Source organism: Zea mays, chromosome 5 (assembly GCF_902167145.1).
Source record: "Zea mays cultivar B73 chromosome 5, Zm-B73-REFERENCE-NAM-5.0, whole genome shotgun sequence".
Taxonomy (NCBI): domain Eukaryota; kingdom Viridiplantae; phylum Streptophyta; class Magnoliopsida; order Poales; family Poaceae; genus Zea; species Zea mays.
Genome location: NC_050100.1, coordinates 126758556 through 126783640, shown reverse-complemented (window position 1 = coordinate 126783640; position 25085 = coordinate 126758556). Strand labels below are relative to the sequence as shown.

At 42.4% G+C, this 25085-nt stretch overlaps 1 protein-coding gene and 1 pseudogene across 2 annotated transcripts; one reads left to right on the top strand and one right to left on the bottom strand.

Moving 5' to 3' along the window:
* Positions 1–19030: 19030 nt before the first annotated feature.
* On the bottom strand, positions 19031–21392 carry LOC100381866 (uncharacterized; annotated as a pseudogene). The gene is made up of 3 exons (NR_157311.1): positions 20502–21392; positions 20359–20414; positions 19031–19363 (listed from the first exon to the last, which is right to left on the bottom strand). The product of NR_157311.1 is annotated as an uncharacterized protein (transcript).
* On the top strand, positions 20074–21461 carry LOC118472053 (uncharacterized). The gene has a single exon (XM_035959121.1). It carries the CDS (start codon positions 20774–20776, stop codon positions 21119–21121), a length of 348 nt encoding a protein of 115 aa, XP_035815014.1. The 5' UTR covers positions 20074–20773; the 3' UTR covers positions 21122–21461.
* The last annotated feature ends 3624 nt before the right edge of the window (positions 21462–25085 follow it).

The window sequence follows — 25085 nt, the reverse complement described above, 5'->3', positions numbered from 1 at the left end:
ACATAACAGTGTTCTTGTCACATGTAAATGTTTTTTAATCCCACACGTAGGATGAGCAAGGGATAAAAATGGGCTGATGTCCCATCTCTTGGAATGCGTCTGAAGGCCCTTGGTATGGATCCGAGCTCTCCAACATTGCCTTGATGTCGTCGTCGTCTCTGGAGGAAGCGTGCTGGTAGGGCTCTGAGCTCTCCTGCATCATCTCGATGTCGTTGTCGTCTCTAGAGGAGGCGACTATTGCGCCAGCCTCGTCACCTCCTTCCCTCTGTCGTCTCAGGTACATTGTAAGGTCCTCAAGAGCCTGGTCTGTTAAGAGTCCTCTATGTTTATAAACAACCTATAGTTGGTCTAGAATTTTATTGGCTCCACTGCTTACGAAATTGTCATTACTGCTTTGTGTCTTAATCTCACATCACATTACTTTGGATCTGATCAATGTTATTCCGATTGCTATGATCCTATCTACCAATGTGGACATGTAAATGCCAAATAGATGTGGCTGTATATATGCAGGGTTGTTCAAAAATCAACGATGCTTATTCATGGATTATTTCCTTCCAGTAACAATTTCTTCTTCTAATACTTGAATACAGAAGGATGGTGATGTAGTTCTTTTACACGAAACTATTGTTGGTTGGGTCTCTTTTGAAAGTAACATGCACTTCCTTATTAGTCATTAAGGTAGTAGTAGGACCCTGCTAACTTATGTTCCATATTCTTCGTTAAGTCCAATTTGTTTATACATGGTCTGTAGTTGGTCGGATCTCTTCTAAAAGTAATGTCAATATGCTACCAAATGAATGGAAAATTAAAAGTTAATGCATGAAAACATGTTCTCTTTCTGGTTCAAGTTTTTGTTTGGAAGCTAACTACATTTCCAAATCATATAGCATCTTTCTAACATCTTCTTTCTCCTGCTGCAATTTTTGCCAGTTAATCTCATCTAATAGTATTGTCAAGATACTACCAAATGAATGGAAAATGAAAAAGTTAGTGCAAGTGAAATTGTTCTCTTTCCGGTTCAAGTTTATCTTTGGAAGCCAACTGCATTTCTAAATCATATAGCATCTTCATGACATCTTCTTTCTCTTGCCACAATTTTTTTCCAGTTAAGTAAGTAGCATCGAACAATATTGGAAAACATAACAAGGACCTACCTCTTCTTTTGTCGCTTCAAGCTTTTCTCTATAAGTAATATTTATAACCACCCTTTTGAGTTCACACTGTCTTTTGCAAATTTTTTTTGTTTCCAGCTCTTTATGCACCATCCTATCAGTTTTGATACCTGTAGTAGGACTGGGCATAAAACCCGAGCCCGAAGCCCGTTACCCAAAATATCCGAACTCGTACCCATTTAGCCCGAGGCCCGTTACCCGAACAACTCTAACGGGTAACAAAACTGAATACCCGAACTAAGTTCGAGCCTAATCGGGTATTAACTCGCGGTACCCGAAGTACCCATTCTACCTGAAATTCGGGCTCCTCCCCCTCGACATCGAGCACCACCGACGTCTGCCGCTTCAGCTCCTTGACATGCTCGATCACCTCGGCCAGCAGCGACGCCTTGTCCGTCTGCAGCGAGCGAGCCAGACCCAGACACCACACATGCATCAGGAAAGGGAAACAGCGACAGAACAGATTAGAACCATCATTAGGCGCTTGAAACTAGCGTCGCCATGCATGCAAATATGATTAGCTAGCTAGTGGCGACTGGGTGTGTGCGGTGCGTGCCCGCGCAAGTAGGCGCGATGGCTGCAGGTACGCCGAGTTGCCTTAGCCTGTAAATCTTGTGCATGATTTATAATAGCGGGTACCCAAATTTTACCCAAACCCAAACCTGAATTTGCGGGTACCCGAAATTTCGGGTACGAGTACGGGTTCAACTGTTACAAACCCGAAATTTAAAAAACCCGAAAAATCCGACCCGAAATTTCGGGTAAACCCGAACGCCTAGCCCAGCCTGTAGTCTTTCTTATTGAGTGGGCGTTTGCCAGGACCAAATAGCCAAATAGTGACAATGAATTACCATGGGCTCATACTTTCTATTCTAGCACAAGTAGCTAGCTTCGATGTTTTAACTTCTCTTCAATATAAATATGCAAATTTTAACCACCTCATTTGTTTTTAATAAGTTAAAACAAATTGTTGGTTATTATTCCCCCTATCTGGTCGCCCTCATTTAAGTTGTGGCTTAGATATTTCTACTTAGAGATCTGGTACATGTTTTTTTATGCTTACTTTTTTCATTTATCAACCATAGGTGCGATTAATGTTTTTATTTGCTTAGACCTAAACAAAACATTCTTGATAGCCACATCTGAAACATTAATTTCAAGTTCTACATTCATTCATTTATATTCCGTCAACTTTTTAAATACAACACTTATTGTGTTTGACAAGAAATTGATTTTGTGAAATCTTCAAACAAGGCTTGGCAATGATTTATTCATCGACAATGCATCAACCCTATCTGCATCGTAAACTCCTACAGTGAAGTTAGACAAAAGTCTCATCTATTCATTCTGGTTTTAGCTGGTTGATCACTTTTTCCCAATCTCCAGTGAACACATCTAGGATGACTCTTCACATCCGTCAGGTACATACTGCTGCCCAGTCAATTCAAATTCTCTTCAAAACAGCTTATCTCGCTCCATATTGTCTTTTGAAGCTTCCTAGGAAAAACTGACACCATATCATCGAGGCATCTTTCAAAACATTTGCTATGACCCTTCGATGAGCAATAGAATATGACATGCGCTACTAAGGAACTACCCCAGGTATGTCTTTCCTTACTGAAAACTTTGTTTAGAAAACTCTCCTTAGTTCATGACCAGTGGTGAAAAAATGCTTCAAGTATTGTTGTTTCAAACCACACCTTTCTTTAGATGTAATTTAAGTTTTCTATAGATGATTGATATATATGCTATTGGTAGAGTATAGCTAGGTTTAAAAATTAACAAACATCCCCTCTTTCTATTCTCTAATCTACACCCCTGCTATCTGCCAATATGTTTCTTGGATGTCCCAATGGCAGCTCCAAAGGTGTTTTGTCAAGATCATAACATTGCGGGTATGGACGAATGTATATTTTTATTGCAGTGCGCATCAATAAGAGGAAACCTGGAGGACAGGCAACTACAACTTGGTGTCTGTTGCTTACATTGGGGCCTACGTTAACCTTGAAACTTATGTGTTACCTTTTTTCATTACCACATTAACTTTAAATATGTGGGGGTGATTATGCGGGGGTTATGTTGGAGATGTTGAAACATTTCTGTTATTGAACCAATTGGCATTAGTTGTGCATTTATGGTATTATCATTTTGTTATCGGCTATCTGTCTATTACTATCATTTATCGAAATAATTTGTGTGCCGTTGCAACGTACGGGCATGGTACTGGTTTAACACATATGACAGAAACACGAGCGTGGAACCTTTATTACTTAGAGTGACGATAGCTTTATCATAGTCAAAGATGCATTCGTGGTGTCATTGATGCCAATAAATGGCGCAGCGTAAATCAAGTCGTGACGAGGGGATAAAACCAAGTCGTGACAAGCCTAGCCACACCATGCCGCACCTAAACCGTGTCGTGCTACGGGCTGCCCAACAGGACTGACCCACTTTGACATGTGTACCCGTGCACTAGTGATACACCTGTGCAAGCAACTACGCAAGCAAGACGATGGCATGTGTAGGTCACTAGTACACAAAAGCTCTATGCTGGCGGTTGTAAAGCTATTTGTACTGGCGTTTTTTACAACTGTCGGTACTAGAGGCCACTAAAAATAATTTTTTTCTACAGGCGAGTAACTGAGAATCGCCAGTGAAAATCGATTTCCACTGGCGATCAAGGTAATAAAATTGACGGTAAAAATATTTTCTAAGAAACATAAAAATGAGTTTAAAAATAGCAAAAAACTATTTTTATTAGGAGGGAGGCCCTAGCGCTCGCCCGTCTCCAAGTCCCAAGTCATGTCATTTTTCGCGTAAAATACATGAACGGTGGCAATCGAACCCACCTCCCCCTCGCGTGTAACCTCCTTTACCACTCCATCTATCACTTACTTCATAATATTGCAGTTTTGTTGCTCACATGTTATAACCAATTGAGTGTAAATTGATTGTTCAAGGATATAAACGAATTCAAACGAAAAAGTTGTCAACTATAAAGTTTCATATCTTTTGAAGTTCTACAACTTTTGATTTGACAATTTTCCCATCCGAGGTCGTTTGCAATATTTACATTTTAAATTTGACAAATTTAGATGCAATTTTTGAGAGCCGAAATGATTTCAAATAAAAAATTGTCAACTACAAAATTTCATAACTTTTAGAGATTGACAACTTTTATGTTGGTGTTTTTTCCATATGATGTCATTTGAAAAACTAAAAAAATTCAAGATGAAAATGATTTCTAGCGGCAGTTTTCTTAAGAAACCGCCACTAGAAATAGCACTGGCGTTTGATAATTGAAACCGCATGTAAAAATTAAACCTCACTGTGGGCTTTGAACTCTTTTATACTAGTGGGTGAAGCTACTAGGTGTCAGCATGGTAGACATATCAGGTCATCAATTGGGTACATGGATTTTTTATTTGATAAATTTGGGATTAGTTAGGTTCCATTCAAGATTGTAGTTGTTCGATTGAGCAGGTGATGGGTGTAGGAATGGCACCTCCATCCACCATGCATGTGAGCCTAAAGACACGAGAGTACGAGGAGAACCCTACCGCCACCATCCTTGCAAGTCGCTCGAGGCATTCAGATTCTTACTCTAGTAGTGACAAGGTGGAAAGGGGAGGAGGAAGGGACATCATTGGCTAGGGTTCAGTGCCAACCGAGCCATGACACAGGAGATAACATGGGGAATAGAATTTTGGTTTCTCACTAAGCCTATAAAACACATTTATGCAGGTTATATGGTAGACACGTTGAGATCGGGCACAACGACTAGTTCAAATAGAGCACAAACTATTGCAAAGGTTTGTAACGTGTTTGAACAACTACCCCATTTAAACATGGTCTATCTATGTGATATAAATAAACCGTAGCAACACATGGGTTTCTACCAAGTAGGGGATCATGCTTATGCATGATTTTATACCCCACCATAGGAAACTGACTCGATTACAATCTCCACGGTATGATGAATTTAGTTCTGAACACTAGTAAAAAAGATCTATGGATACGGTGGGGTATACTTTTTATAGGAGGTTTTGATTATCGAGCGCCTGTGAATAAAAATTGGTCGTCTCGACTCAAGAACAGCCAGTGGATACACGTTTTCACTAGCGGTTTTCTTAACAAAACAGCTAGTAAAAATCATGCATTTCTACATGCGATTTTCTCGCCAATAGAAATCATATTTTCACTTGCGGTTCTTTAAGGAAACTGTCATCACAAATCATGCATTTCTATTGGTAGTCCCTAAACAAAACCACATGTAGAAATCATTTGAAATCAATTTTTTTAGTTTTTCAAATGATCTCGTATGAGAAAGTCATAAAAATAAAAGTTTTAGATCTCTAAAAGTTATAAAACATTGTAGTTTTCAACTTTTTCATTTGGTCCCATTTGGGCTATCAAAATTGCATATGAATTTATAAAACTTTAAAATGCAAATTTTACAAATGATCCCGGATGAAAAAGTACCAAAACAGAATATGTAGAACTTAATTTGTTATTCAACTTTGTTGTTGACAACTTTTTCGTTTGAATTCATTTACTGCCTCAAACAATCAATTTATACTCGGTTTGTTCTTATATGTGGGCAAGAAAACTGTAATCCACACATAAATAAGCAATGGGTGGAGTGATAGAGGAGGCTACGCGTGACGGTGACATCGGCGATTTGAGTGCCACCAGCCGTGTAGCCCATGAACTGTGCGCGAAAATAATGCGGCTTGATGGAATTTTGCGGATGGGCCTCCCCAAATAAAAATATTTTTGTTGTTTTTAGAATCCAATTTATACTTTCTAGAAAATATTTGTACTAAAGGTTTTCTTAGGTCAATCGCTAGTGAAATTTGATTTGTACTAGCGGTTGTCTTAACTGAACCGCGAGTACAAATCGATTTTCAAATTTTGCAGATGGGCCTCCGTAAATAGAAATATTTTTTGTTATTTTTAGAACCCAATTTATACTTTCTACAAAATATTTGTACTAAAGGTTTTCTTAAGTCAGTGAAATTTGTTGTATTAGTGGTCTTAACTGAACAGCCGGTACAAATAGATTTTCACTAGCAGTTCTCAATTAATCGCATATGAAAAGAAATATTTCTATTGGCCCTACCACTGGCAGTTCTAAAAAACGCCAGTAAAAATAGGTTAACAACTGCCGCTACAATGCTTCTTTGTACTAGTGGAACTTGTTGCGCAAGGCAAAGTTAAAATATTATAGAAAATAACAAAATATCACTAGTACTGAAACTTTAATAGAGGTGAGCAAAATCAATTAAAGGAGGCGGGCAACACAAAAGTGGTAGGTCTTTTTGACATATTGCATATTAGGAGTTTGGATGGAGGAGATTACAACTTCCAGAAGGTTTGTGCTTGTGTAGCTTATGGCAAATGGCACTAGGGAATTGCAATGTTAGGTGGACTTTTCAAGTCTCATTCACCCGTAGAGCCTTAGACTCCTTAGGATATAAATATAACCCTATGGGTCGATATATGTAGTTTGAAGAGGTTTTAGATCACAAGAAATATATCTAAGGGGTCCAATGGAACCCAACACTAGGAGGCAATAGTGTACTAAGTCGAGATCAAGAACTACCACCAACGCTGAAAGACATTTCTAATTTCCAATAAAGGCCATGAGGTGATGATAGTACATGAAGGATGATGATGTAGTTGAAAAGTTTGTTAGGGCATTATTAGGACATCACTCCTTCGGGTTCACTAGCTGATTATCCAACCGCTTTAATCTAATCACTAGAGCTTGAATGTGATTACCAAATCTAGAGTGAGCTCGTTTATTAAGCGACCATTTTCATAGTTTTGAGAGTATATCACTATCTAATGATGTTATCATTGTTATGAACATTGTATAGGTATATGAAGTACTTGGGGAGAGGTGTGGAGACAAAGAAGACTAGCAAGGACATCCAAGTCAAGCGGGAGCCCAGTCCAGCTCAAGTTCAAGTCTGCCTTGACCACTAGGACCAGCTTATAGTAAAAAAATGGATGCTTAGTGTTGGGGGCCTTCCTCTTTAGAAGGTTCTCAAAAACATGGCTAACCATTTGCTTTCAGCATACTACTAAATGTTACAGGAGCTTCGTCACCGGAAAAGCTTCGACATAACACAAGAGGAGCGAAGTGAGCTTCGTCCAACAAGCTTCATCACGGTGAAACGGATAGACAACGTGAGGAGAAGGTGTTGCTCAAGTTAGTAAATACAAATGACGATACTGCCCTTGTAACTTTTTGTAAACTCTGTATGTAATTGTTGAGCGCATAAATGTAATAGCGCGCAAACCCTTACGTTTGCCTATAAATAGATGAACAGTACCCTCGTACTGTTCATGCTGGATTGTAATTGCTCTCGCGTCATCACCCTCAAACAAGCCAAAGGTATCAATGTAATATAAATTCTGATAATGTTTATATGTTTATCATGGAATATATATATATATGAATGGATAACACATCTCGTGTTTATAAACTCTTATTTCTTATGAATCATGAAGACGTGTCCTTCATGACCTTCGTTTGAAGATCATTATATCTGAGAGGAGACAATGCTTCGAAGGACAAAGGTCCTTAATGTTTGACAATTGTGTTGCCTTGTTCTTAATTCACATCATTTGAGAACAAGTGACCAACACTTAGTACACGTATGGACTTCATTTATATGATCCACATATTCATTAAAAACATATTTCATAAGCTAGACAATGGTTTTGGTTTGATGTTAAATTTTTGCTTTAATAAATGGGAAAAGCTAAAACAAATCAGCATCCAGAGTTTGCCAAGGTGTTGTGACACTTTTGGTGTTTGTGACCCGACCGCGCACCACAAGGTTACCCTCTTGATGCTTTTGAGCAGGATGGTGTCGTTGATCCCTACTCGATGGTTTGTGCAGAGGCATGCCGAAACCACTCACAGAATTATACAGGTTTGAGCCGCTTAGAATTGCGCAATACCCAACTTCCTGTTGTGGTTTGATATTGATCTATAGAGTACGAGGATTACAAGCTGAGGGTGGTGGATGAAGATGGGCTGGAGTGCTTGGTGATGAGATGTAATGGTAGGGGGTCCGCCTCGGCCTTATATACACGACAAGAGACAATTATCCTAATACAAGTTGTGATTACTATCTACTTGCTTATCTCCTTCTTTGTTGCAGATTGTATCTGTTAGGATCTGATGTCACCTAGAGAGGGGTGAATAGGCTACCTATAAAAACTGAGCTCTAAAATGATCAGAACTGCAAGTAGCAGTGCCACTTTACACCCGACACTGCTGCTTAGCGGCAATGCTAGACAAATGCACGGCACTGCCGCATAGGCTAAATTGGTCTGATTGACTTGAAACTAACTGAGTGTAACACCCCGTCCAATCCCTGGACCGGTGGTACTTACTCCTGGTAGCTCTATAGGATCATAAATTGTCCCCACATACCAACACGAGTCTTTTGTGCGCACTTTGTCCTCACTCATGCGCACCCAAGAAAACTTCCCGGTCGGTCACCCATCCCAAATTGCTCCAAGCCAAGCACGCTTAACTTGGAGGTTGAGATAGGCTTCCGAAAAAGAAGATGCACCTTGTTGGTATGGATACTCTATTAATTCTATTAAGCCTTGGGCGAGGACATCACCATCCTAGGAGCCAGGATATCACATGTTGGGGACTTGTTCTCAAGTGCTTTGGCTTAAGAACAAGGCAACACAAAATGTTAAATGTTAACGCCCTTCGTCCTTCAAAGCATTATTTCCCTTTGGATATAATGATCCTCACACGAAGGTCATGAAGGGCATACCTTCATCATCGCGGTATATATATGTTAATAAAAGGAGAAGCATATAAAATGTAAAAGATAACATAAACAATTATATAGCACTGTCAATTTATCCTCATTATATTATCATGGAAAAATATAAACAATATTGAATTACAAATGTACCTTTGGCTTGACAGAAGATAAAAGTACAAGTGTGATGCACGAGCAAGTACAAATCAGAGTGAACAGTACGGGGGTACTGTTCGTCTATTTATAGGCACAGGACGCAGCCTGTGAAAAATTACAGTCATGCCCTTTACATTTACTATTGACTTATAGAAAAATCTATAAGGACTAGATAGCTTTTTCCCCTTTAAGTCGGTTCCTTTTTCCGCGATTGAGCCAAAGCTCCTTTGCGCGTAGCTTCGGAGCAACGACAACCTTCGTCACTATCATGCTCTTCTCATCGTGTATGCTTTTAACCTGAGTCCGAAGGTACCTGTCCATAAGCCATGCTTGGAAGACATTGTTAAATTATGTTTTTGAGGACCTTCCGAGGACGAAGGCCCCCAACACTAGCCCCTCGCAGTATTAATTTGTTTAAGATAACGAATTCAGACTGCGACATGCACGAAGGCCTTAAGCCGAAGGTCTGAAAAAACATCTTTCCTTTGCTAGAATAGCAACAGTCAATGACAGACGGGACCCTCCAATTTGGAGCGTGCCGAGCGTATAAATAAGAACTCGCACCAACCACATTTGGTACGCTGCTTGTGCCATTTGCTTTGTTTTCTCAATTTTATAGCTCTTGCTAACTAGCGCTTGCTAGTTTCTCAAGCTTCTTGAGCTTCGGTTTAAAAGACATGTTTTTGTCATTTCCAAAGGAAAAAATGTCTCAAGACAAGAAGATTGCTGCTGAGACGAAGCTGACTGAAGAGGAGAAGCTCTTTGAAGAGAAGAAGGTTGCAAATCCTTACATAGCTGGGTTTGTCGAGTCAATGGCAAGATCAAATACAGAAAAGATTACTAAGGAAATACTGAAAGGCCTGTCTGAAGATACCGGCGACAGTGATGATTATGATGCTAAAAGCGGGGGAGAAGATTCTGAGGATCGGTCGTGGAGGCCGAGTCACACAATTTTTGGGAAATCAACGATTAAACAGAGTCATCTTGACAATATGAGAGAAAGGTACTTTCGAGATATGTCTATTGTTAGAGATGGTGGAGACAACAACGTCCCTGCCCCTGAGGAAGACGAAGTTGTGATTTACCGAAGTTTCTTCAAAGCTGGGCTTCGGTTTCCATTGAGTAGGTTTGTAGTTGAAGTGCTGAAAATTTATCAGATTTACCTTCATCAGATAACCCCTGAAGCTATTATTAGAATGGAGATTTTTGTTTGGGCTGTGAGAAGCTAGGGACTGGAGCCAAGCGCAAAATGCTTTTGCAGTATGCACGAGCTTGTATACGAGACAAAGGCCATGGGCAAAGAACAATATCTTAACAATTTTGGCTCTTATGGATTTGTCGCCCGCCCCAACGCAAGCTACCCGGTGCCAACATTCCAGAAAAGGTGGCTCGGAGCCTGGATGGAGGAATGGTTTTATGTGAAGAATGATTTGAAGGCAAGAGAAGATATTAAGGAAGTTATTATGCGCCCCATTTGGTCCCGCTTCGGCTACCGAAGGCCGAAGGTTGAAATTGACGAAGCCGCCGAAGCATGTCAGAAGGAATTTGGTACTGTCTGCTTCTTTATTGGTATGGGAGATTTAATTCAAGAGCACATAGCATTCGGAGTATGGCTGCTTGTAGAGAGCTGGGAAATGGCGAAGGAGACCATCACCGAATCTAGTGAAGGTGAACTGGTTCGGCTGAAGTACACATTCAGATATGGGGATAAATTCGATGAACCAAACGATGACTGGCTAAAATGCATCGAAGTTACAAGTGATGAACTGCTTGGATCATATTCCAAGGCAGAAGACATGCATTATCCACAACCTTTGGAGGCCGGGGAAAAGTGATTGAACAGAGTTTTTGATGCCATTGGTTTTGTTTATCCCGACTATCGCTATCCGCTGCGAGGACAGGGAAAGAAGAGGAAAACTGCTGCTTCGGCCGCTCCAGACGAGCCTGCGCCGAAGGGCAAAAAGTTGAAGGTTCTTACCCACCGGCCATGCTATATTGAACCGGTCGTGGTGCCCGAGTTTGGCGGGGAGGCTTCTTCAGCTGTTGAACCTAGAGAACTCGTTCCTCATACGCAGAAGGCTGAAGAGCCGGCTATAATGCCGAAGGTACCCTCAACTGAGCTAGCTGAGTCGAAGACTGATAAGGATAAGGCTGAAGAGTCAAATATTGAAGAAACAAAAGTGTTAAAAATTTTAAGCCCTTCATCAGAAGTAACAGCGCCGAAGGCACAAAAAAGTTCTGTCGCAGCTCCCAAGAGGAGAAGGATGGAAAATGTACTAAATGTGTTAGAAACAGTAAAGACTTTGAACTCTACTCCTTCAAGGAAAATTGCCGAGGCTTCGAAAGCGCAAACTAAAGCTGAAACAAAGCCGACTGAAATTGAAGCTGCAGCAATTCAAGCTGATACCGAAGCTAGGCCTTTAGAGTCTTCTGAGACAGAGCTTGTTGTAATTGAAGAAAAGGTGAGAGAACAAGTTACGTCTGAAAGGGTTGAAGCTCCTGCCTCCGAAGTTTCAAAAGAAAGCACTGATTACATCATTCGCCATGCTTTGGGGAAGGGACTTTCTCAAGCAGAAAAACTGGAAGCACTACACTATGCTAAAAAATTAAAATACCCGAAGGGGGCATTAGCGTTTGATGGCATCGGGGAGGAAGATTTTTTGTACTGTCTCCCGGATAGTAAAGAGATAACCGTCTGCCGGGAGATGGGTAGAAGCTTCGGATTTCCGAAGCTAGAAGATGGCCTTTCAATACTATCAAAGGATGAACTGGCTGACAGCTTAGCATATAATAGCATAAAGGTATAAAAGTCAATTTTGTATTTAAAAACGAATTACTTCATTTGTTTATACTTAATCTTGTCCTCCTCTTGCAGGGCTTAATCCTTAGCAATGCCCTTAGAGCACAGAAAAACATTGAAGATGAAGGGTATACAATGGCTCTGAACAACCTTCGTTCAGAGGTGATTGAACTAAGGAACGAGGGCCTTGAAAAAGACAAGAAATTAATTTCATTGGTAAACAGAGTAAAAGAAGACGAAGCTAGTTCCAAAGCTCAAGATGAGGTCCAAAAGAATGAGATCGAAGACCTTCGGAAACAATTAGCTAAGGCCAAAGAAAAATGTGCTGTCGCAGAAGCTAACCGAGAGGCCAGTGAATATTAGAAAAACTATTTAGAAAAAACAGTTGAAGAACTTTGCGCATCCAAGGAAAGATGTTTTGAAGATAAGCGGAGAAGCCGACCCTGAAGAAAAATGTGTTGTCGCATCCAAGGAAAAATGGGCTGCGTGGAGAAGATAAAGGCTAGCTTCGCCAACGTGGGCGCCTATTCAAACGAAGATAACTTCATACGAGGCGACCCTGAGGGTGTTATCGAGTGGATCAGCGGAGAAGCCGAAGCTTTTGAGGAAATTTTAACTGATCGTGGGGATGTCTGCGCGTTCTCTGGTGCGAGAGGAGTTTCAGCCATCTTGGAGAAGGCAGGTTGCAATCATGTTAAAACCTTGGCCCAGGCCGAAGCTGCCCTCTCCGTGGATGACACAAAGGATCCCTCGGCCGAAGCAAGTTTAATGGGCGGAAAATTTCACTGATATCTGGGAATATGGCAGCCGAGAAATGGCTCACAAAATAATGAAGAAAAGTGAAAAAGATATTCATGACGCTCGAGAAGCAGCGAAAAAAACTGAGGAAGCTGCAGAACGCGAGAGACGGATAGGTATCGTTTAATGGCTTTTAGCTTCGTCGTTTGTTTTCGTGACTTCGAACTGATTGATTTTTTCTATCGCAGCTGAATTATCTCCTCCACCGGAGCCGTTCGACCCCCTGGCCGACCCAGAGACGAAGAAAGCAATAGAAATCATCAACATTGCTGAATCTATTGTTGACGAAGTCGTTAACAAATTGCTTAACGATGTTGCGGAGAAGGTTCTGAATGAAGAATAGTAGTTATTGTAAAAACGTTCTTAGGTGATTAATGTAACATTTTTTGAACTAAGTCTGTAATATTTGATGTGTATAGTTTTGAATCTAATATGTAAACTATTTTGCAATTTACTTCTTTGCGATGCATGAAACTTTTATATACATACCATTTTTGAGCCTTCGGCGAAAAAACACATTCCCTTCTTTTCATGCTTCGTAAAGAAGAGTATTTATGCTTCGTGAGAATATCCACACTTCGTAAAGAACATCCAAGCTCCGTAAAAACATCAATGCTTCGTAAACAATAGATCTCTTCTTCCATATCAGAGCTGATGAAGCTGTAATTCTCAGCTTACTTTGTGCCTTAGCACCTTTTCATTTTTGTAAAGCAATCTTCGAAGATCGACTTCGTTTCCAATTCGTGTCATTGGTGTGATATGATGTATGATGTGATGCTATGCGAGATGATGTGATGATATGATGCAAAGGATGATGCTAATGCCAAAGACACACACCCACGCTGAAACACACAATCTCTGCGTCCCCTTAGGAACGATCAAAATCTCTTTGCCGCTTATTTTTCGGCTTCACCGCTTATTTTTCGGTGTAAGTTCTGCATCCATTTAGGAACGTCTTTTGAACTTCTTCGCCTTCTATTTCGGTGGTATTTTTCGCGTTGACTTTTCGCGCTTCGCCTTATATTTCGGTGGTATTTGGCTCTGCATTCCCTTTGGAACGACTTTTGAGCAGAAAACTTACACTATGCTCCCTTAGGAACGACTTTTTGTAGCTTCAGAAAACTTACACTGCGCTCCTTAGGAACGATTTATTGTAGCTTCGGTGAAACTTGCACTGCGATTTTTAGCTTTGCATTCCCTTAGGAACGTCTTTTGAGCTTCAGCAATTTTAGAGCTTCGTAAGTCTGTGAAGAAGATATATTTCATTCTGACAGGAGCGAAGCTATTACAAGAAATTAAAACTAGGTTTACATTGATTGTTCCTTATTAAAAACAAAATGACAATGAATGTAAAAATGTTTCAAAGGTAGGATATCTCTCAATAGATGTGCTTTGATTCTAGCACAGTACTGTTGACTGTGCAATTTTCAGATTCCTCCCTGAATTTCCGTCGCTGTTGAGAGTGCTAGCGCCCTTCTTGCTGCTGGCTTCGGGAATAGGTCGGTTGTAGTGGTGGCGGAGGCGGGAGTTGTGGCTAGGAAGCCTGTGAATGGCTAGCCGACGCGACAGAAGCTGCAGGATGATTGTTCACATACTCTGGTATGTAAGGAGTGACACGAAGCAGTGTGCAAGACCTGCTTCGGCTGATTCTGCCGAGCTTCGGCTTCTGCTATCTCTTTTTGCTTCTAAATGGTGACATGGCATATTCTTGTAGTATGACCCTTGTCCTCACCATAGAATAAACAGTAGATCTTTCTAGGTTGATCCCCAAATCTTCCTCCGAAGCCCCTGGCGCCTCTGCCCCTTGGAGCTGGTGGCCTGAAAGAGCTTTGTTGTTGCCCCGAAGATTGTGAGGTATATTGTGACCTCTGAGACTGACTTCCTTTGTCGTCACTTTGAGTGGAATTATGGATTGACCTGACATGCCTCGAATGGATTCTTCCTCCGAAGCCCCTGGTCATTTCGGAGAATCTGTAAGCTTCCTCCTTTCTTTGGCGAAAATCATTGTCAGCTCAGATGTACTCATCCATCTTCTGAAGCAGCTTCTCCAGAGTTTGTGGGGGCTTCCTGGTGAAATATTGGGCAGTAGGTCCTAGACGAAGACCCTTGATCATGGCCTCAATGACAATCTCATTGGGCACCGTAGGCGCTTGTGCCCTGAATCGCAAGAACTTTCGTACATATGCCTGAAGGTATTCTTCGTGGTCTTGTGTGCATTGGAACAGAGCCTGAGCTGTGACCGGCTTCGTTTGAAAGCCTTGGAAGCTAGTAACCAACATGTCCTTAAGCTTCTGCCACGACGTGATAGTCCCTGGCCGAAGAGAAGAATACCATGTTTGGGCTACATTCCGGACTGCCATGATGAAGGACTTCGCCATAACTGCAGTATTGCCTCCATACGAAGATATAGTTGCTTCGTAGCTCATCAGAAACTGCTTTGGATCTGAGTGCCCATCATACATGGGGAGTTGAGGTGGCTTGCGTGATGGGGGCCATGAGGTAGCCTGCAGTTCTGCTGCCAAGGGAGAAGCATCATCAAAATTAAAGGAATCATGATTAAAATCATCATACCATCCATCCTCGTTGAATAAGCCTTCTTGACGAAGCTCCCTGTGTTGGGGCCTTCGATCTTGTTCATCTTGAACAAGATGACGCACTTTTTCAATGGCTTCGTCGATCTTTCTTTAGAGATCAGCCAGTCGCGCCATCTTCTTCTTTTTCTTTCTTTGTACTTGCTGATGGATGATATCCATGTCCTTGATCTCTTGGTCCAACTCCTCCTCCTGGAGTGTTGGACTGGTGGCTTTCCTCTTCTGGCTTCGAGCCTCTCGAAGATAAAGAGTTTCTTGGTTTGGGTCCAGCGGCTGCAGTGCAGCGGTCCCTGGTGCTAAAACTTTCTTTGGCGGCATGACGAAGGTCAGTACTTGCCGAAGGTGGTCGAAAAGGGTTCACCGGAGGTGGGCTCCAATGTTGGGGACTTGTTCTCAAGTGCTTTGGCTTAAGAACAAGGCAACACAAAATGTTAAATGTTAATGCCCTTCGTCCTTCGAAGCATTATTTCCCTTTGGATATAATTATCCTCAGACGAAGGTCATGAAGGGCATACCTTCATCATCGCGGTATATGTTAATAAAAGGAGAAGCATATGAAATGTAAAAGATAACATAAACAATTATATAGCACTGTCAATTTATCCTCATTATATTATCATGGAAAAATATAAACAATATTGAATTACAAATGTACCTTTGGTTTGACAGAAGATAAAAGTACAAGCGTGACACACGAGCAAGTACAAGTCAGCGTGAACAGTACGGTGGTACTGTTCATCTATTTATAAGCACAGGACGCAGCCTGTGAGAAATTACAGTCATGCCCTTTACATTTACTATTGACTTATAGAAAAACCTATGAGGACTAGATATCCTTTTCCCCTTTAAGTCGGTTCCTTTTTCTGCGATTGAGCCGAAGCTCCCTTGCGCGTAGCTTCGGAGCAACGACAACCTTCGTCACGATCATGCTCTTCTCATCGTGTATGCTTTTAACCTGAGTCCGAAGGTACCTGTCCATAAACCATGCTTGGAAGACATTGTTAAATTATGTTTTTGAGGACCTTCAGAGGACGAAGGCCCCCAACATCACAATCCACCCCGTTAGAAGACCAACGTCCTCGTCGGTCAACCCCAATCCAGGAACCTCCCCTCTTAGCCACGTCTATGTCTAGTGTCGTCATATGCCATGCCATGTGACCACTCCGGGCTCACATGCACCATGCGCCATATACCCGAACCCCCTAGCCCACACACACCCGTGAAACCTCGAGGGTCGGCTCTGATACCACTTGTAACACCCCGTCCAATCCCTGGACCGACGATACTTACTCCTCGTAGCTCTCTAGGATCATATATCATCCCCACAGACCAACACGAGTCTTTTGTGCGCACTTTGTCCTCACTCATGCGCACCCGAGAAAACTTCCCAGTCGGTCACTCATCCCAAATTGCTCCAAGCCAAGCACGCTTAACTTGGAAGTTCTTTTGAGATAGGCTTCCGAAAAAGAAGATGCATCTTATTGGTATGGATACTGCATTGAGTAAGAAGTGGAATGAGGTGACAGTCAAAAGATATTGATTGAAATAATGTTTGACACCATGTATGAATAGCTAGGTATTCATCTAGTCTAAAGGATTACACTAAAACTTGAAAAGTTAAAACTTGTTTTTAGACTCAGCTAGTGCTTTTGGCAAACCAAACCCCTCAGCCAAACAGCTGCATGGTCTAGAGGTAGAGGAGTAGACTCCTCACACCGGGTAAGTCTAGCTGAGTATTAGTATACTCACCCTTGCTTGTGGCACAATTTTACAGGTACTCTGAAGGATATGGTTGCTGGAGTGACTTGGTTGTCCACCTTGCCACCGGGTTGGACAGTTGAGTGGGACCCTACCTCAGCGGGAGAGGAGCATGAGGAGTGATATGCCAGGCTTCCCCATCCTCCCTTTCTTTACTGTTAGTTAATTTCCGCTGCATCGAGAAAAATGGTTACTACTTTTGCAAAACTCCGATGATGATGTAATAACATTAAGTACTTCTTTAATTTATGATTTTATGCTTTATTGTATTTTCTTTGTGCCTCATCTTCGAGTGAGTATGTGGTACTTGATCCTGTTAGTGGCTTTATCGGACTAGATCCGAGGAACTAACGGTTTATTCCGATTTAAGTGCGGCCTTGCCTCTAAGGCGGGACTTGGGCACTTAAGTTGGAATAATTCGGACGTTTCCGCCACAACAGCCGGCATCAGGTACACTTGCTATTCACATTACAGAAATTTTTCTTGTTGATTCTTATATTAATTCTTGGGTATTTGATACCGGATCTACGGCAGAACCTCCCAAGTTATTGGGCCCACATGCACCTGTCATTGTCTCAAAGACCTCAGACGGCTATGCATGTGCACCAAATAACTTAACAGGATCCGTCCGAGTGTCCCAAGGACCCCGGATAAACCACTCACAACCAGGACCGCAAGATTAAGTAAACACAAATCACATACACCAACATTTTGCAGCGGAAATCTTATTACCAAATTTTACAAGTTACATCAAGTTTACATTGTACATGATCGGAGTAATTGCACTAAGTTTTGAATGTATAAACATTTATATGTTTAAAATATATGCTAGATTAAGTGACCATCCTTAATAAGAAGTATAGAAGAGGTACTTAGACTTATAAGAAGGCCGAGCCCACCAGCACTTAGCATCATCCTTAGCAACAGACTTCTATTTTCGATTCTTCCTCCTGCTTGGGAACCACCTTTGCACAAAAGTAGCAAAACTCTGTAGGCTCTTCACCTAAAACAACATGGGACAAAGCCTTGAGTATGAAGTGTACTTTCGCAAGTCTTACCCGACTAAGGAAAAAGACTCTCAAGGATATGCTGGATTTAGGAATCAAGGAGAGGCTCTTAGCAAGAATCAACTTAGGTACTTTTGCAGAAAAAGCTTACTAAATTGAGTCTTTACTTTCAATATTTTAACGCCAGATTAAATATTAATAGACTCTGGTTGCACCTAGTCTAATTTCACCATCTCATCAGTACAACATCATTTTTATTCATAATGTTTACATCCTGACTTAGGTTGCAGGTTAGTGACCAAGTCTCCACTGTCCGGGGATATAACGGCGATCCGAATCGATTTACTCAGCTGAGGATCTCTAACCACACGACATATGTAGCACTTAACCCTTGCATATGTCAACCGTTCCCACAGATCCTCCACAACGTGAACCGGTCCGCGCTACCCGGGAGCACAGTACTCCCCCATCCAGTCTCTAGCTACTCCCACCATCTCCCACGCCCAGTGCGCGGTTGTCTTTTCACATATGGAATAGCCGAGTTCAAGCTTACCCTGCCCCATATCCAGGGCATGTGACCAGTTAAGATAGTCCTTGATCATACAGACCTACATACGCATCCAATACTTAATTAACCTGGGTAGAGCATCACCTGTTCCTAACCCAAGTCTCGAGTTAAGTACTTCCACCCTTATGATTGTTTTGTGTTCCTAAGGATGAAAAGAGCATTATAGGGAACTTTGCAGTAAAATCCGACCATGCTCCCAATGAAAATAATCTTGCAGGTAGAGGCCATCCTTCCTCAGGATAAACCTTAGCTAGGCATAAGTGCAAAGGACAAACTCTATCTGCTTATAAGTAGGACTAAGCATTTTTTTGTAAATTATATTTTGATACTTCACAAGAAGTATCTATAAAAGGAATGGATTTCAAGGTAGCCAATGCATCAAAAGGTTTCCAAGCAACTCACTTAAACCTAATGAACATTCACTAGACTTAAAGTGTGTACAAATAATTTAAAAACACAAGGAAGGGGTTGCATGCACCGGGGCTTGCCTGGGACAAACACTACGTTAGTGTTTGTTAGACGACGCCCGCTTGACGACCATCTTTTGTTCTTATACTTGTTTCATCTGTCCATCTTCAGGTTAATCCATCAACTTCATCTTGCGGAGAAGCTCACGCTTTCCAGCATCTTGTGGTCGACTCATTTCTGGTCCTCATCTTGTGGTCGACTCATTTCTGGTCCTCCGCATCACGTGATTAATTATCGTACCTAAATGATTTGCATAATGCACATGAATGCACATAAACAGGAATATCATAAACGTAAATAATGCTACACGACAGCGAATTAAACACCTAGCAGCGAGACGTTGTACAAGTTCGTACGGAAATACTAGTTATCGATATACGACTACGCGTAATAATTACGCTTCTCTAGATTAACTGAATCTAACGCAAACATCACGAAACAGCAAACCAAACACACTAAGTGCAACACTCACGTTCCTGCTTTCTAATCGGATCTAATTCCGAAATTAATCAAGAATAAATTATTTAACCCACACTATCATTCTTAGTAAAATATATTTTAGAAGTCTAATAAAACCTAGACTCACTATTATTAAATGTCAACGACTTATCGATGTCGTTTGCTTCCTAAATATTTTGTGTAACAACAATTATCTATTTATGACACTTAACCAATCAACAAACGTAGAACACGACAGCTACTAAAGCAAGTCTTTAGTGCATCCATAACCTTGGCACAAATAATTCTAGTCGAATAAGTCGACTAGATGATAGAAACACTAGACCTATGTAGTCATGGTTAACTTACGTATCCACTTAGACACTTCTCACATGATCCACATCTTAACCCTAGATTTTATGTGTGACGACTACTTCATACTCTAGAACATAATCACCTCAATAAATGAACTGAGGTAATTCAATAGACACATTACGCAATAGTCATTTCATCAGATGAGTATGCATACTTAATGTTTCTGCGTACCACGTAACATTACATGAGATAAGGCGTCTTTATAAACACCTAATATACAATTCGCATCATGGACTTAACTTAATCACTCAAAGTGTCTAATCGAGAATTTTAAGCACATTGCAAACATTGAATGCATTCTAGCTAAACTAGTCCTACGTATCCACCATCTATGCTACTAATCAGGATAGCAAAAGAGCTCATCCCACAAAATCAGGCTGTGGAAATGACGACGACTCTGATTCAATTTGTACGTGGAGTACCTGATGTGCAATGTGCTGAAACCCTTTTTTTATCACAAACATCCTAGGTGCCTCACCTTCACAACATCAGACACATACGCATAGATCATCAGTACATATCGCATCAGGTGTGGAAACGAGCATAGAAATGGAGGGGACTGAACCTGTTGTAGGAATGGCAGAGGGAGACATCGGCGAGGAGCGATAGATGGCGCATCGGCTATCCATGGCGAGGTCGACAACTGGTTCACACATTTTGTCGAACAAGTGGTACACAAACTCAAACCTAGGAATGAACGCGAGCTAGAGTAGCACAGAGCGCGGCCAAATATGACATCTGCACTGACGTGCTGAGAGGGGGAGGTCGTAAATGAGTTGAGGCTCGTCCAGGTGATTATGGAGCACAGAGGAGACTCGCGACCAGCACGATGTCCCGATGGCCTTTTCTGGTGGGGGCGAGACGAGCAAGGCCATCGGAGGTGCTTGGGAGAGAAACAGGGTCGAGCAGGGAGTAAGACGGATGCCGCGGCCAGAGGGAGTCAAGGCCGACGGCGTCCATGGCAGAGGGCAGGGCGAGCGCCAGCAGAGGAGGAGCGCCGCGAGAGCTTTCCGGCGAGGTCGCGGTCAGGTAGGGAGCTCCATGGCGTGGACTGCTCCGCGGCCGGATAGCTGCCACGACGCGCACGGCAAGAGGGAGCCGAGGGCGCGACGATTGGAGCTCCAGGGCGTGCGGCGGCGAGCAGAGAGGAAGCGGCTGCCAGGCACCGTAGGAGATGGGCGCTGAGCGAGCAGAGGAGACGGGGGGCGCGACGCGGCACTCGGACTGGGCACCGACAGGGGTAGGCCACCACGCAGAGGAAGAAGATGGCCAGCACAGGAACGAGGTGTGGAGTGGAGAGCGCCGACACAGTGAGATGGAGGAACGGGTGGGGAAAGGGCTCGGCTGGGAAGAAGCAAGTCTTCGGCGGCGGGATTTGCTTCCAGGAACTGAGCGGCGGCAGGAAAAATCAAGGGGAAAGAGAGATAGCGACGGCCGACGGGATAAGGAACAAAAGCTCTGGCGTCCACGTACGGTAACCGACTAGAGGAGATAGAGAGGGCAGTGGAGAGCAGGTGACGTGATGAGTGTGAGCCAACCGGATGGTCTGCAGTCGGAAGCCCAGCAACAGGAGGTCGAAATCCAGCCCGACGCACAGCAGCAAGTGGCCCAAGTGGCAGACGAGCGTCCACGTCGCCAGCGCCGCGCCAACCCTCGAGTCCAAGGCCCAAAATGGGTGTAACCTGCTGCTGCTCTCTGTGTGTGGGCGGAGTTAAGTTCTCTGGGTGGCTGTCGTGTAAGGCATCAAACCTAAACATTGTGAACGCTACCGAAAGGAACTCTCGTATTCCTGCTGCCTCCACCTTCTTCTTCCTGTTGTCTCCTTCCCCATTTCTGCTACCTTCTGTATTCTCTAGCTGTAGCTAACAATTGGTATCAAAGATATTTGATAGATAGAGTAGCGAAGGGGTGAGGCCAGGGGAAAATATCCAGTGGCTGCACGGGATAGAAACAAACGAAGGAACAAAAATCAACGCTAGCACATGAGAGAGGAAGATAACGTGAAGCAATTCTCGAAGTCATATGGATCTTTAATCAGTTATTTATATCTGAACATTTGGATCAGGGCGAGATGTCGTCGGAACAAATCAGAACGGTGTTAACAACAGTATTTCAGACTGTGTTCTATTTGATTCGAAATCAAATAATTTCATCCGCGTCTGAACACCTGGTTCCACAGCCATGGATAATTTACCAGTGAATCGAAGCTCAATTTCGGATCCATGTACGCGATTTCACGGTTGACGAATGGGAACTGAATTATTTGCACCGAAAACCTTAGTCGATGAGTTCAAATTAATTTGTTCGGGATAAAATCATTCGAGTGAGTCGAGCTTCCGAATTCGTATTCGCGCGAGCGATAAATTTTAAATAATCACCGGACGCACCATTTTTTGAAACAGCTATGTTCCGAACATCACGAAAATTTAGGAAGAGCCCGGCTAAATAAAAACGATGTCGAACTCGTGACAGACGAAACAGATGCGATACTAAAATCGTAATAGGCGAAGATGTTTAAATTTTAGCATCCGTTTTATCAACTGTTATTACGTGCTTAAATCCATACTCATTGTCGAGCAGAATATAAACACCAGGGGTGTTACAGCCCTCCCCCTTAAAAGAATCTCGTCCCGAGATTCAGAGCGAAAGACTTTTAAGAGTAGAGAAGTATGTAACCCATGTCCATATCAGCGATAATAATGAGACATTTCCAAATAAAGGCGAGTGTCTCAGGGTGTGGTTTCTCTAGTGGACATAACATGTATCGCCTTAAGCTAACTTAGAGATGTCCAACAATAGAGACGATGTCTGCCAGAGGAACACATAAGGTTCCATGTGTGCAGTTTGCCTTTTTCTGATGACACTATACTATCTAAGTCTGTTGAGCGAGCGGTAAATATGCGATTTTACCCAAACAGAATCAAATGCACCATCTTGGGTAAAACACACAGAAGGAGGTGTACCAACAAGTGGTCACTTGAGGAATTCAAGTTCCAAGAAGATAAAAATTCGAGGAACGCATTAGTGAAGATGATCAACAAAGGTTGACTTCACAATCAATCCACTTTATCAAGCACTAGGCATGGCTCGACTTGATCACACATGCTGGAAAAGCACACGCGAGGGGATCGAGGCATGACTAGAGCGATAATTAGGGGGTTACTGGTCGACTTAATCTCGATTCTTATAAACACTTCCTTAAGAGGGGTTGTACAAAAGTGAGTTTAGACAACTCGACAAAACTATCTCTAAACTCAACTTTTGTTCACAATGTAGCTACAAGTTAGTAAAACCAACTCGTTGGACTAATGTTGACATTGAGTAGGTCCTATTAGTACCCATCGGCAAACCAAGGGTTAAGAGTTCACTTTTGTGACCAGGTGATCATGCACTTGGATAGAAATCCATTCGGTCAGATTGTTCATCTGTTTCTCCATGCGAGATGAACTGACTTGGTTCAGGAATACATGCATTAAATAAGAGAGCGAATGAACAAACTCCTGCATCTCAGCAGCAGGGAAAAAGCCAATCTCCATTTTTGAGAGCTAATCAGTTGTTTTCTAACACTAAAAAGCTCCAAGGCTTCACCTTTACACAAAGGACGTAAAGGGAACTTGTATAAGTAGTCACTACCAAGATCAAAAGAAAAGAAACCACACAAAAGTGGTATGCCCTTTTGATCCAGCAAAATGATAGATGTTGCTTGATCACTTCGACAAACAACACCGAAATCGTTTCAAAGGAAGGTCCACGGAAAATAACATATCAGTGTAGTTCCATAATGGATCATAGCCAGAGACTTCGATACTCGCATGCGCCAAGCAGCATAACCTTGCGTGTACATTCACAAGGGGCTCTCAGTTTCGCCACGGTACCACAAGTCCTTAACCATGACACCATTGCCGAACATCACCAATAATGAATCTCACGTGGTAAGAGCAATTTGTGTAGAGATAACATATTGATATAATATCATAATGGATTATGACTACTAACTGTGATACAATCGTGTACCGAGTAGCACAACCTTGTGTGTATACCCACAGGAGGCCCTCGGTTTTGGCGCGGCATCATCAATTTTAGACATAACGCCAATACCAGACATAACCAATAAGAAATCTCACACAACACAAATAGACTGGTCAAGGATGACAATATACAAAAGAGACTCCACCTGTAAGAATGGTTACAAGTAGAGAGCCAAATAGATCATGGCCCGATGAAATGAACACGATATGGCCAAAACCTAAACTTGAAGAAAGGAGTATGATGGGAGACTGTTGCTTTAGCCCAATAATATTTCTACGCCCATCATAGAGATCACGAGGACAAGGATTAGTATCTAATTAGATACGGAGGGAAAACAATCACAAGATTAAGTTGGTATGCCTTCGATAGATATGAGTAAACAAAAGGCATCAAGTTCAAGGAAAAGATTGGGTAGTCCTTTCCTAAGTTAGGTTGATAAAATAACGACATGATCCTTAAGAAGAGGCAAAACTGGATAAGGGACATCAGCTTGCACCAACCAAACGAGGACATTGTTTTGGAAGGAGATATAACTCAAGATTCTCGTTTTAAGCTTGGGTACACTTTATGTCCAACAAATAAATTATCTAAGCATTTAGTTGCATGGGTTTGGTCGTGGAGGGATAATGGAAAATTCCGCTTTGGGACATGGTTCACTAAATAAGAACATGGCCTAATTTTGGGCTTAAGCAAACAAGTCACTAGCTGTCGGGGACCATAATTAGGGGTACCCTCAAGGCTCCTAATTCTCAGCTGGTAACCCCCATCAGCATAAAGCTGCAAAGGCCTGATGGGTGCGATTAAGTCAGGGATCAGTCCATTTGAGCGACTTGATCACGCCTCGCCCGAGCCTAGCCTCGGACAAGGGCAACCGACCCCGGAGGATTTCCGTCTCGCCCAAGGCCCCCCTCCAACGGCGAACATATTTCCGGCTCGCCCGAGGCCCTGCCTTCGCTAAGAAGCAACCCTGACCAAATCGCCGCACCAACCGACCAAATCGCAGGAGCATTTAATGCAAAGGTGGCCTGACACCTTTATCCTGACGCGCGCCCCCCAGCCGGCAGAGCCGAAGTGACCGCCATCACTTTGCCGCTCCACTGACCGACCTGACAGAAGGACA